At 39.4% G+C, this 14,003-nt stretch overlaps 2 protein-coding genes across 4 annotated transcripts in view; one reads left to right on the top strand and one right to left on the bottom strand.

Moving 5' to 3' along the window:
• triob (trio Rho guanine nucleotide exchange factor b) overlaps positions 1 to 6,126 on the bottom strand; it is a 108,871-nt gene extending 102,745 nt beyond the window's left edge. For all 3 annotated transcript variants that reach the window (XM_087848026.1, XM_087848028.1, XM_087848027.1), the window contains exon 1: positions 5,828 to 6,126. In XM_087848026.1, the coding sequence (XP_087704152.1) occupies positions 5,828 to 5,897 (70 nt within the window). In that variant the 5' untranslated portion in view covers positions 5,898 to 6,126. The remainder of the gene's footprint in view (positions 1 to 5,827) is intronic.
• A 6,959-nt stretch (positions 6,127 to 13,085) lies between these two features.
• The window catches only part of dnah5 (dynein, axonemal, heavy chain 5), a 121,574-nt gene continuing 120,656 nt past the window's right edge, over positions 13,086 to 14,003 (top strand). The window contains exon 1 of the mRNA XM_087848025.1: positions 13,086 to 13,175. Within this exon, the coding sequence (XP_087704151.1) occupies positions 13,086 to 13,175 (90 nt within the window). The remainder of the gene's footprint in view (positions 13,176 to 14,003) is intronic.

Below are 14,003 nucleotides of genomic sequence, written 5' to 3'. Positions count from 1 at the left end.
AATGAATGAAACAGATGAACCAGAATTGGTTTGTAAAAATGGTGCAACTTCAGTGATGTGGAACTGCTTTGGTTTTTGTCCGTCATATAGCCACCAAAGCACTTTTCTTTGTACACGGCGCTCAAAAATCTGTCAAAAAATGTTTTAGTACGACTTTGGTAAGCTACGAAGCCGCAGCGCTTGATGGATTGTCGAAGCATTATGTCTACCATAGTCTCTCGGAGTAATACGTACTGTGCTTCAACCTAATATTACCGTATTGCGTGTGTGCATAAGGATCCCAAAATGGCACCAGTTAAGAGACATGCGTATGAAGCGGATTAAACTCAAGGCTATCAGTTGTGTTGTGAACATGAGAATAGAGCAGCTGTGACAGAATTCAGAATTAATGAATCAATGGTATGGAAGTAGAGGAAGCAAGAAGAATGAGTTGAGTATGGTTTGACTAATCTGACTGTTTTGCTTCACTTAATGCGCCAGAAAAATACATATTTGACTTATTTATTTGGCACACTGCAGTTTCATTTTGCAAAGCACCTCTTTTTAAGTTTTGTGGATATTACACATGGTTATGCTGAGGATATTTCAGCCCATTTTCACTGGAAATGCCTTTTGGTTAAACTGTCAGCAAGGAATTTGCATTAGCTTTAATGCACATAAAACAGCTGCTTGTTTAAGTGAAAATACATTGATGGAGGTTTTTGCGCTAATAAAGTTGTCGAGTTGTAAAGTATTTTGTTTCGCATCAATTATATCGTCAGTTATATCGTTATCGCAAATTTTCAAATATATATCGTGATAAATATTTTTGGCCATATTGCCCTACCGTACTAAACCCTATAGTTTATTGATATTATGACTAAAGATGCCAGTCCTATAACCAATGTAGTTGACTGTAGACTGGGAATATGGCTCTAATGCAAGATGTTTTGACAGTTATTGGACCTTCTTCCAACATACATCTGGTTGCTTTTACGCCAATTGAGTTTCACAGTGCAGCTCTGTACAATAATAGTATTGCGCAGGGCCAGTAACTTCATTTAGCATCACTCAAAAGACTATATGAAATAATAACTTTTAAAATATACCATCATCCCAGTTTTATTTTTTTGTCTTGCCAGTAAGGCTCGCCCCAAAGCGCCTTAATGTATTTGAAAGCGGTTAATCAGAAGATATGATGGGTTGCAACATAATCTGATTTGTTGGCTCATATTGCTAGTGATGCAAGTGTCACATCACTGGCCATATGGAATACAGAAGACTCTATTCAGCATTTTGCCAAATTAGAAATTGGCAGCACATCTCAATGACAGACATGCCATATGTATGACATTACATGGAATAGAGTCATTTAAGCATGAAATAACACTTACTGGTCAATATCTGTAGAAGTCAAACTGGATAATGATTTGCATTTTGCACAACTTGTAATGTAGAACATGCAATACTCACTGCAAACTGCAAACTCAGAGCACTGCAACCCCAGTTGTATAATTGTCTGAATGAATGAATGAACAGAAGTTTAAAATCCCAACTTTACTCACACACTCTTACATTATTAACAGCAAACCCAGGAAAATAACTATATACATGACAAAGAGTGCTGTTCTTTGACAGACCTACACTTCAAGTTTACTCATTTTGACAATAAGTGGATTTTTAGGTTGCAAACTAATGGTTTTATTGCACATTAAATAAGGATAATTGTATATAATGATTAGAGCAGGGCGATATGACCAAAAATATTTATCACAATATACATTTGAAAATTTGCGATAACTATATAACTGACAATATAATTGACACAAGACAAAATACTTTACAACTCGACAACTTTATTAGTGCAAAAAAAACCCATCAATGTATTTTCACTTAAACAAGCAGCTGTTTTTTATGTGCATTAAAGTTACATAAAAATGTAACAGTGTAAATTCCTTGCTGACAGTTTAACCAAAAGGCATTTCCAGTGGAAACTGGCCGACATATCCTCAGCATAACCATGTATAATATCCACAAAACTTAAAAGAGGTTATACACACACAATACGGTAATATTATGTTGAAGCACAGTACGTATCACTCCGCGAGGCTCCTGCCTACGATAGCCGTAATGCTCCGACAATCCATCAAGCGGTGCGGGTTCGTAGCTTAGCAAAGTCGTACTAAAACATTTGACAGATTTTCGAGCTCCGTGTACATAAAATCGTTTCAGGTCAGTAAACACAACCAGAATTCATACATAAGGCACACGGGATTATAAGGGGCGCTGTCGATTTTCAGAAAAATCAATGGATTGATTTTATGTGTGCCGTATTTTGAAAGAAAAAAAACACGGTAATAACGACGGCCCGCTAGCATGCTCTAACAAAAATAGTGCTTTGTTGTGCATCTGACGGACGAAAGCCAAACCAGTTCCACACCAGTGAAGTTTCAGCATTTTTACAAACCAATTCTGGTTCATCTGTTTCAATCAACGATCCGCTTTCGCCCTTCTCATTCTCCATCGCCGCCATGCTTTTTCCGCCATGTGCATATGAAAACAAAGGCACTGCGCATGCGCATTTTACCCATATTCTATTGCGATATTTCATTTTCTTATCGTTGCCCAACATTATACCGGTATTACCGTAAACGGTATGATATGGCCCAGCCCTAATAATGATATATTACAAAAAACTACATATTTAGATAGGCGTAGGTAACTTATTATAGATCAGTGCACAGTTACACATATATTATTGCAATGAGGGACTGTGTATTACATAGCTCTATTTATTTACAGATAGTGTATATGTATATATTAGACTGTATAACCAAGAACAGACATATAATGAGTTAAATAGGGAATGAATAAGCATTTGCTTCCACCCACTCATTTTCAAACAGGAAATGGTTGATATTTTATAGGATTTCAGTCTATTGAGTTTGACTGACATGGTTTTTTCACATTAATATGATGGCTTTCTTATATTTAATGCTTCTTGGGCTTTTTTTATCTTTATTTACATTAGTTACTTACATGTTCAAAACTAAGATCTCATCCATTCAACTTTCATGCTCATTTAGAAAGATAAAGATATGGAACAGTTCCTGACTTCGATATCTAGGGAAATCTTTAGTTACGAGCAACTTGCCTTGATCACAAATGACCTAATATTTTCACAGTTACGTTTTCGAGTAATCAGCAGTTGCATCATGATGCCTTACTTCAAATACTTGATCCAATCCAAAATTCAAACTGGAAACAAAGGAGTATTAATACATATTCTTGATCTGATAGTCAACTGATTGTGCTATTTATATAAAGGATAGGGAACAACTAAATATAACTATGAGGAGTGTTATTGTACTGCCATGCCTTATGAGGTTTTCTCTGCAGTTAGGTGAAAATCTTGACGGATGCTCAAACAGCTGAGCAGCTGAATATGTCTCATCTTTGACCAGTTGCAACATTTTCGAGATTAGAGTCTAAGTCATGGCACAAGAAACCTCGGAGAGTGACTCAGCGGCTGAGCTGTGATCCACAGCAACAGTGTGGGACTCAGAGATGGAGCACCATCTGCTCACTGAAAATAATCACGCGGGGATGAACACTGAGTATTTTCGAGGACCAGTGAGAATATTATCCGTTCAGGTGAGGCGAATTAAACACCAGGGCTGGATGTGGATGTAAATGTGTTGATGAAACTCAAATCACTTTCAATCCAAATAGTCCACCAGCTTTATACATAATGTACAAGCTCAAATAGTTATCCAGATCGTAAAGACGTTAGTCTTTCTCTAAGTCAGACTCTTAGTCAGTGACCAAGCTGTTCAGGTAGCCCATCGATCACTTTAGTGTTGGTTCAGTAAAAGAATCTGCTACCTTTTGTTTTCCTTCACTGACTAACTAGGGCACCACAGTGCACCCACAGACACACACTCACACACACAAATCCCCAAAATAGGTATTCAGAATCAACTAGGATGGGCAGCTGTTTGGCAATATTTCAACATGGAACAGGCTGGCAGGGTTTAGGATTCAAGCTATGCATGCAGGAAGAAATTAATTAATTGACATGTTTGCATTGGGCTGAGAGTAAAAAGGTATAGAAATAGAACATAAAAAGAAAGGTCAGGGAAATTGATGAATGAATCAATCAGCTTTAAGGAGCTGTACATAGAAATTAATAAGAGTGTTGAAAGGAGGAAACTGCTAAATTGTAAAAATATATCACTTTCAATGTCAGATTGATTTCAGGTTACTAATGTATTTGAGTGCACATGATTTTGTGCTTTTGGGCATATTTTTCAAAGTCTCAAAAAGCAAAGAAAAGCGTAACTTTTACCTTTGAACTGTTCGACAGTATTCACAATGCATTTTGTTGTTTTCCCAGAACCTTCTTTTTCCATACTTTCTCTTCATAATAGGCTCTCGTAAAAGTTTCTTGAGGGCATAACCTATTTCTGTCTCCATCATGAATACTGTATGAACTGCATTTGCTGCTATATAAACAACCAAGCAGCCCAACTTCACTCTGAGCCAACTTTCCAGCCTGATACAACACAGCTATAGGAAAATACATTGGCAGGCGTCCAACCAACCGTAACAACGGATTTGAACACAATCCATTTTGACAACATTCCTTACTGTCTGACTGGCAGGGAAGGCAATATCCAGGAGAAGGTATGGGGGTTTATATCGGCTGTTTAAAAAGTGCGCACGTGCAAGCGCAAGGCTGCTGCATTTATCAAATAATTTTCACGTAAGTGGTGTAAGTGTGTGTGTTCCTACAAGTGGATGTGGTGGACAGCAGACCCCAAGGCACCAGGTGTCAGAGAGAGAAACAGCTGAGAGAGAGAGAGACTTGTGCTGTTGTGTATCAGAGGTGGTCCCAATACTGGACTGTCAGCCTAATGATTGTCTAATTCGACTAAAGAGGTATTGTATAAAGGCTGAATAGGATAAAAAGAAAACATTTAATCGTGAATGTGTTAAGTCTGGTTAAGATACAGATTAAAACAGATCTTCCTATAGAGTGGAACACATAAGGAATTATTATCACTGGAGTAAGGACACTCCGGTTATCTGAAATGACAGATCAAAAACGGATTAAAAAAATGTTTGCCACAGACACCCAAATCTTAATGCATGGCTGATATCAAGGAGGCTTAAAGCCCTCTAGGACCTATAAATAGTGTTTACATTATTTCCATGGTGAGGGATAAGGCTGGCAGGCCAATCCTTGTTTGTTGTGATGATGCCATCATATCAGGGAGGCTCTACGCTGTAGAGTGCAACCTATTGCCCATACATGCATCTATGGCCTAGCCTATCAGTGCATAAGATGATGAGAGAGGTTCGTTAAGATCCCCATCTACTGGCTTCCCGTGTTTCTCTCTATTTGAAGACATGAAAAAGAAATTTTTACAAAAAGATCGAGTCACATCTGGTGGGGTTCGTGATGGATAGTGTGTGTATAGCATCAAAACACTCCTTCAGCCCGAGGAGACCACGGTCTAGCTCTATCACATCCACACCTTGTTGTAGCCTAGGCTGCTTGGTCCAACCCAAAATGGGGTCACTGCATAATAATCAAATCCCATATTTCAGGAGGTATGATTGGTGGTTGTCATTAAAAAAGGTGCGACATGACAACTGAGTGGCTGACTACAATGTGGTAAATAACTACAAAACTGTGAGCATCTCTCCAGCACGTCCGACGCGCACTCTGCATCTCGCCCATCACTGCTTTTTGTCATATTTGGCACCAATGTGGCAGACCACCAGTGAACACGCCGATAGCTCAGGGTCTCCTAGAGGGAGACTCGCCCCTTCTCTGACTTACCGGATTTGAAAAACGCCGCTATGTCTGCCGCGTCCTTCCCAGCCTCATCTAGCCCCTCTCCTGCGCTCATGGCTGCGCTCGCTTGTGCGGAAATAGCGATAGATATCCTCAAAGTGTTAGGTTGCTGCAAGAACTATTATATCAGCAAAAGCGGGTCCTGATGCCGATCATTGAAGCAGATCCGCTCATATAGTCGGTGCTCTCTTCATTAAGCGAGAGACCTTCTCCTCCATTTTGGCCGAGAAGGGAAAATCCTGGCGACCGATCGGCGGCGCTCCCGAGTTGGGGACGTGAGGCCGACAGCCGGGGAGGAGGAGGAGGAAGGGGGTGATAATGAGAGAAGGCGGAGGTAAAAGAGGAGGGGAATAGGAGGACTGAGGAACGAGGGCTATTCCGATTCGAGGGGTGGGTGGGGGTGGGATATCCTGGGATTCCGTTTCGGGGGGTTTTGGTGCAGTGTGCGCCACCCAAATTTAGTGTGCGCCACAGCACATCAGCAGTCCCAGGCGTCACTTAATGCGGTGCTGATGCGGGTTGCGTGGGAGTCATACCATAGAAATTTATGCTTTAATTGCTTCAAGCTCAGATATTACATCAGATGTGATATGGAAAGGCACAGATGTCCATGTCGGCACAGTGAAGTTGTATTAACATATCTGACTTTCTCATATAGTCCAGGCCTTTCTAACGAAATTCTAACGAAGGAAAACACGATTTCACATGTCCACGAGGGTCACTGAGTTCTGGTGTTGCATTATTTAGTTCCCGGTTTGCTTTTAGCTGCTGCAAGGTGTCGCGTGTCTTCTCTCAGTGATGCCAATCCACCCACGCTTTTAGTTATAACAGGGTGAAAACGGCCGTGGCAGAGAATGACATCATCATCCTCTCTTCATCTCCTCTGTGATGAAGAGGATGCTACGGCATGAGGTCATTTGCCCCACAAATCTAACCCAGTTCAACAGGACAGCTGCAGCTCAGTCCTGGAGGAACAGGACGCTGCTGCCATCTAGGGGTTGTCGTCACATATTGCCGCGGGAGGTCAGCAGCGTTGCACCGTGGAGATGTTTGCGAATAGAAATTGACTCCGCAACTTCATTACCTCCAGCAGTTGGCGCTGTTTGTAAAAGTAAGCATATTGACTAAGCCAGTGACTCTCACCCAGGAGTCCAGGAACTAAACGGGGTGCTTTTACACTTTCAGTAGAACAATTAGGTCACCTACTTGGACATATAAATAAAAAGGAAGGAAAGAAAGAAAATCTAGTTAAGTAGAAATAAAAATGTATGGAAGGTAATAGCATTAAAAACGGCTTCCTAAACATTTAAAATTGAATAGAAGCTCAAAGTAGTGAATTAACTAGTAGTAAGTGTGTCATCAAATGACTTGAAGTCGATAACAAGAATCTTATACATCAGGCAGGTCATCTGGGGTAACTTTTATAGCCTGCAAGGTCAAGGTGGCCTATTAGCTGAAGAACCACCCATGTTAGCAAGTTATCTGTGATAGTAGGCCAGAGAATGGTTGGAGAAGGTGGGAGAGATGAAAGTTGTGAAACTAACCATAACTGATGAATGTTTAACTGAATACAACAGCTGAAAATAAACAGTATAAGGTCAACAAATTAAGAAATGGTACAAGTAGCTGAAAGCTAAGAGGCTATATAGTTAAATTCAGTACAGTGCAAATGTGTTGAGCCACCACTCGTTTCTTTACATTTTCCTCGAAAGACAGAAAATAGGTGCAGAAATTTATTGAGTCATGTGCAACTATACATGGCAATACTTTAAATGATACAGAGTTTGTATAATTCTAAAGAGCTTGAAAGTCAATCAATATTTGATGTGACCACCTTTATGAAGCTACTGCCAGCCAAACACTTTTCATATGCTATTCCATGGTAGATCAAAAATTTGCAGGTACCTTTCTGCATTTATAATTCTATTAATTTGGATGGAAGATCTTCAACATCAATGTAAATGCAGCCATCCTTCCACTGAATAAATTAAAATAACAGATGAGGTGATGGTCCTTGACTTGTACTCACTGTTGAGTCAGTGGGTAAGGGAATGGTCCCAGTTACAGTGGCTGGTCATCTATCTATCTATCTATCTATCTATCTATCTATCTATCTATCTATCTATCTATCTATCTATCTATCTATCTATCTATCTATCTATCTATCTATCTATCCATCTATCTATCAAAACTCAAGGAATGCAAATATTTAGATGCTTACAACTGTGTACTGTGCGGTCATGTCCAGGACATTGACCTATACCAAGAGTATAACTGATATTATTGATTTCTTCTCTCTGCTTACACTGAAGACCAGTGTCAATCTGTGGGAGAGTGAATCCCTGCAGTATGTTACTTGGCACACACACACGCACACGTACACACCAAAAAAGGCAGAACAACAAGCACATCCTTCCACCTTTTGTGCACAACTGGAGAGCCTACCGACAATGACATTAAAAATATCAAACATTGCAATAAAACAGTTGATCTACAAGTGTACGTCCTACTCTGGAGGCCAGAAATGGAGCAAAGATTACACTAATTTCTATGCTAGACTTGCTGGTCTTGTTACTCATCCAGATCACTTACATCTTGGTGCAAGTTCCTGTATGTTGTCTGTCAAGATCCTCAGTCATCCAGGTCAAAGAGCTTGGAAAGAAAGTGACTGGACTTCTTTAAGTTTCGTGAAGACATTGCACCTCTCATCCAAGAGGCTTCTTCAGTTCTGAAACCAAAGCATCCCAGGTACAGGTTGGAGTACAACACACAGTACCACAGTCCTGGATGAGACAACGAACATTCACGAGTACGTCAGGAAGATGGCCGCGACCAGCTGCGTGCTCAGTGAATATCTCAGGCAGCAGAAACTCAAGAAAGAAGACCAAGATTAGGAGCCATCATGGAAGGTCAGGCCCCTCCATGGTATGTACCACCGGCAGATAGAGGAAGTGGCTGATGTCTAGAAATCCTACCGGTAGCTGGACAAAGCTGGACTGAAGAGAAACACCCACTTTGTCTTTCGTTATACTTTGCTTTCAAGAAGCCAGTCATTTAATGTAATTTTTTAAAATGATTTTGAGAAATAGTTTTCCGGGCATTAGGAATGGTTTTCAAAGTTTTCTTTGGACAATGACTTCCTTTTTAAATCCATTCTTTGTGCTTGATGTTGTTTTTTCTTTATTGTTTTGTTTGTTTGTTAAACTACTTAACACTGACCTATAAATTACTCAAGCATAACAAGGCAGCTAACTCAAGGGATGATCCAATCTTGTGTCCAGCAAAGTTGATCCATCTGCTGTTCACAGAAGCCTCATCAGAAATGTTTTCAGTGGAAGGATGGCTGTCAAAGAAACCATGCTTAAGGAAGGCAAACGGAAAGAAAAGGCTCAGGTATGACAAGATACACAATAACCTGTTTCATGGAGTGATCACTCCCAATTGATGATTGGTTTTAACACGTCTGGCATTTTAGGGAGATTAAGGTTCTTAAAACACTGGAGATGTGAACAGTGTCAGTTACATTAAAGTTGTAGTGCATAAGACCAAGTATATTTTTATGATCATCCATGCATCACTGCTACAGTATCTTTCAGTTTTGATAATAAAGACTACAAAATAAGAGTCGTAAGCACAGTACAGGAAAGAAACTGCTGAGCTTTGTTTTTGATCAAGTGGAAAGAAAACCTTGTCTTTCTGCAGCTGTTCATCCCTCCCTTTTTTCCCACAAATTTCCCACATGTGGGACTAATAAAGGTTATCTTATCTTATCTTATCTTATCTTATCTTATCTTTGATTGCACTGCATTTACCTTGCAGGTTAACATGCTGTCAGAAATTTCATGCTGCATCATAGATGGCTTTAGAGATCATGACATTTTCATCTGGAAGTAAAAGATGTATGATTAGAATCATCACACCTCTGCTGAAAATGATTAAGAATGGTTCTATTATAAATGATTACTTCACAGCACTTTGACACATATGTCTTAAATCAGTGCATCATTTATTATTTAAATATTCAGACGTGTATACATTTTATACTAGTGAAGACCTGACTAGGGTACTGAGCAAATACACCAAATCATTCTGCGATGGGAACCACAAGATGCTTTACAGCAGATTATAATCATATATATATTTCTACTTGTAGTCTTTGATGGTTTAACATGTTAGACATTGCAGAAAAGCTATCAGGACAAGAAACTACAAAAGGAAGACAGCCTGGGGCTCAACATCCCTTGAAGTAATGGAGAGAGCAGTCGTTGATTTAATGGGTGGGAAATCCATAAGATCAGTTACAAAAGGGAGGAAAGTTGACAAATCAACACTTTGGAGGGACAGTAAAAAGAGGCAGGCATTCAAATATACACGCACGCATGCACGCACACAAACACACACACACACACACACTGGTTCTTAGCAGTAAATCATGAAAAAGTACAGATGACACTGCAAAGGGGGCATGATATTAAAGTGTGTCTATTTCAACCTCAAAAGTACGTCTCACTAAACAAAAGAGGAATGAAAAGGATTCAGAGCATCAGATTTTACTGGAGCCTGTTTAGTGTGAAACACGTGTCTGATCATCTACAAATGAGGATAAAATTGTTAGCCGTGCCCCTCATGAAAATTTCCTTTTTTTTAAAAGTATTTCCCAAGTGCTGTTAAATAGAGAACGGCATTTTTAACAAAACTTTTCCAAACATCCTAATTTCATTTTTTCACATTGTTTCACTTTGCACAAAGAAACTAAATTATTTCACAAAAAAAAAACAAAAAAACTACCACAGTCAAAATGATTAATTCTCCTGATGCTAATAGAAAATTGTGTATTCTGGATAAAAGCCTGCAGTGTCGTTATCTCACACACGTGTCCCGAGCAATGCTGGCCCATTCTTCTTTGGCAAATCTCTAAAGCTTTTCCAGATCTGATGTTCTTCTAACATGGACCTTGGTTTTCAGTTCACCCCACCCATTTTAATGGGATCAAAATCAGGGCTTGGTGTAGACTAATCAGTAACGTTCACTTTGGTCGCTTTGGAGGTAAGTTCTTCACCAGGATCGAATTATGTTTTAAATCGTTTTCATGTTGGAAGACAAAAGGAAGACCCAGACTGAGCTTTGCTGATGACTGCTTGAAGTTTTCTTTCCAGCTGTCCTTCTTTTTTCACGGTTTCTTCCACTTTGATGAGATTTCCAGTTCCTGGTGCACTGAAGCATCCCCAAAATTCAATTCAGTGTTATTTATACTGGACCACATCACAACAACAGTCACCTCAGGACACTTAATATGTAAGGGAAATACTCCCACCACTGTGTTTCACCAAACATATGCAGCATCATAAGCCAAAGAGCTCTAGTTTGGTCTCATCTGACCAAAGGACAGAATTCCAGTATGCATACTCTTTCTCCAGTTTGTCCTTAGCACACATCAGTCTGGCTTAAAGATGTCTGCAGAAGTGGAGATTTTCTTGGTCTGCAGTCTCACAGTCAATTCCTGTGCAGTGGTTTTCTTCTCTGAGACTACAATTCCTGATGTGACAAAGTCATTGACTGGTGCAGTTATTCTCATTAGACACATTTAGATGCCTTAGACATATTTCTCATTAGTTTTCTTCACAGAGTCTTGGAAATCTTTTGCTTCTTGCCTCTGCCAGGGTTGTTCTGTACTGTGGGGCGCTCTTTAAATTTCTTGATGATACTTCCCACTCCAGTTCTTGACATTTGGAAATCCTGTGATAACTTTGTACATCCAACTCCTGCTTTGTGAGCATAAGCAATTCTTTTTCTCAAGTCTAAACTGATTTCTTTTGTTTTGGGCATGATGCTTCCTCGAAAGACAGCTCAAACCCACGCTGAAGTATTTATGCTGTGAGTAAATTGGAAGATAACTTCCAGTTTTAACTTGATTTTAAAGGCTTCGAGCATCGCAAAGTTAAAGCATATCATTGCACAGCAGTGGATTGTGCTGTGGCTCAGTACTTTCATTTTTCAGGAGCCCATGAAACTGTAGAATTACTTACTCTTAAACTCCAAAAAGCCTGCTGTTGATCTCAGTAAATGAAAGAGGACTGTCTCCCCTCCTCTTCAGAGATTTGCAAATGTGGATAAAAGAGGGGCAACAAGCTGGAAGGAAGAAAAAAAAAAAAACAGTCATCAAAACAGACATTTTCTTAGGAACCTACTGTATGGAAATATTTAGTAATTGTTTGTTTAAACTGACCAGATTTTCTGCTGTTGCATTTTGTAATTATTCCATATTAAATACCGATGTTAAGTGGTACAGTCGGGAAATAGTGTCGAATGGAGGAAACTATTTAAATCTGGCATCTTAAATCATCTGTAATGTTGTGTTGGTTTTCCATAGTCTGAAGACTACATGGTCAGACTGGGAATGATTTTCGATCATGTCATTAAAAAATTTAAAAGCACATAGGCCAGTGAACGCATAACGCTTATTTGTGAAAGAGGGAGAGTTTTCAACCTCACGTTGCAGTTCACAGGATTGAACAGCAGGTGGTAATGTTACATAAAAAAAAGACCTCAGATCCAAACGCACAGCAGCCCATGCATTGGACAACTGCTTCTCAATCACTGGAATGCATGAATCAGCCAGCTGAATTTATAAGAGGGGCACTTCAGATCAACCTGCTTATCAGCAATAACACAGCGTTATACATGAGAAGATTTTCTCTTTCATTTTAAAATCTGCTATTAAATCGTCAACGTTTTGTGCGTAAAAGTGTCCCACACTGCTGACTCAGTAACTGCAGATTTCCAAACAGTTTTATGTTAATACCAGAGGAGGCATGGACATGGGTCATGGGACATGAGCAGTTCCTATCAGTTTGTAGGTGGCCCTCTACTTTGGCTCATGTAGTGCATGTTTATATCTGCGTGGTTACCCCGTGACAGGAAGTCCACTAGATAATTCCATGGCCCCTTTAATCCACTGCTGGCTGTAATGTGAAACACCTGCAACAAAATAGCCAATAAGTGGTCCACATTTTTTTTAAAGACCAGCCCTCTCTCCCTTTGCCCCCTTTTACAAATACCTCGTTACCTTGGAAACCAGTAACAACACGAGGGGCCTTCGTGGAAAGTGAGAGCGTCAACTAAATCACTAGAAATTGTACACCAAAACATAATGGTGTAAAACGCCTTTGCTTTGGTCCAAATGAAGCTTTTGATATAAAACGGAGTTACTGAGGAGGCCTGTCCATGAAGGAATGCTGGAGCCATGTCCTTCAGCGCCAGGATCGCTAAAGTGAGCTACAGGAACAGACCCACCCAGCCTTCCGTGGCTGTGGAGTCACTCAAGGAAATGCAGGTTTGATCCCAAATGCTCTCAAAAGTGTCTACAACTCTTTTTTTTTTTTTGTATTTATTTATAGTTCTGTGAGCTAAGTCTCCTAGTTGCCCTTAATGTTCTGTGTTTCTTAAAGCTACCATTGTTATTTATATGTGTGGGTTTATTTTTTGGTTTGCGTGTTGCACAATTAATGGTATTCTAAACAGGTAAATTATACAAAAACAATAGTTTAATTTTCTTTAAACTATAAAATATATGTCGTTGATTCTTTAGACTTTTTGTTTTGTAAATTATGTCTTCAGTATCTCCGGATTCTTACTCCGGTAAGTGAGACGATTTTGCCTTCATTCAGCCTGTATCCTAGAATCAGGACACCAATTTTTCCTTTCGACTTTTGGTAACCTTTTTTGTTTTGTATTATGCATATGCAGATATGCATTTTATTTATTTTACATCTTGTGTAGTTGCTATATAGTGCAAAATATCCGATATTGTCACGAATCAAAGAGATTTTTAAATTCAATTTCAGTACCCAGCAACACTTTAACTTTGCCCTAAAGGGAAATTTGTCAGTGCAAGAGATTATCTACTGGGATTTCATTACCATATTTTCAATATATGATTATTTTTCAATTTTATTCTGTAATTAATTGAAAAGTGAGCGTTGATATAATACTGCAGTAATTGAGCACAGGAAGATGTAGCTAACCCAGCAAGATAATGAGCTGCAAGAGTGCAACACCAGAAATGCCGTTCTCTTGTGAGAGAGGGGAGAAAAAAAGACAATGATGGGATTAATTTGCGCTTCATTTTCACCTCAGGAGCTCTCTAAGCCCTTCGGAAAAT

Source organism: Neolamprologus brichardi, chromosome 11, assembly GCF_056152115.1.
Source record: "Neolamprologus brichardi isolate AB-2024 chromosome 11, ASM5615211v1, whole genome shotgun sequence".
Taxonomy (NCBI): Eukaryota; Metazoa; Chordata; class Actinopteri; order Cichliformes; family Cichlidae; genus Neolamprologus; species Neolamprologus brichardi.
This window is presented reverse-complemented; position numbering and strand designations above follow the sequence as displayed.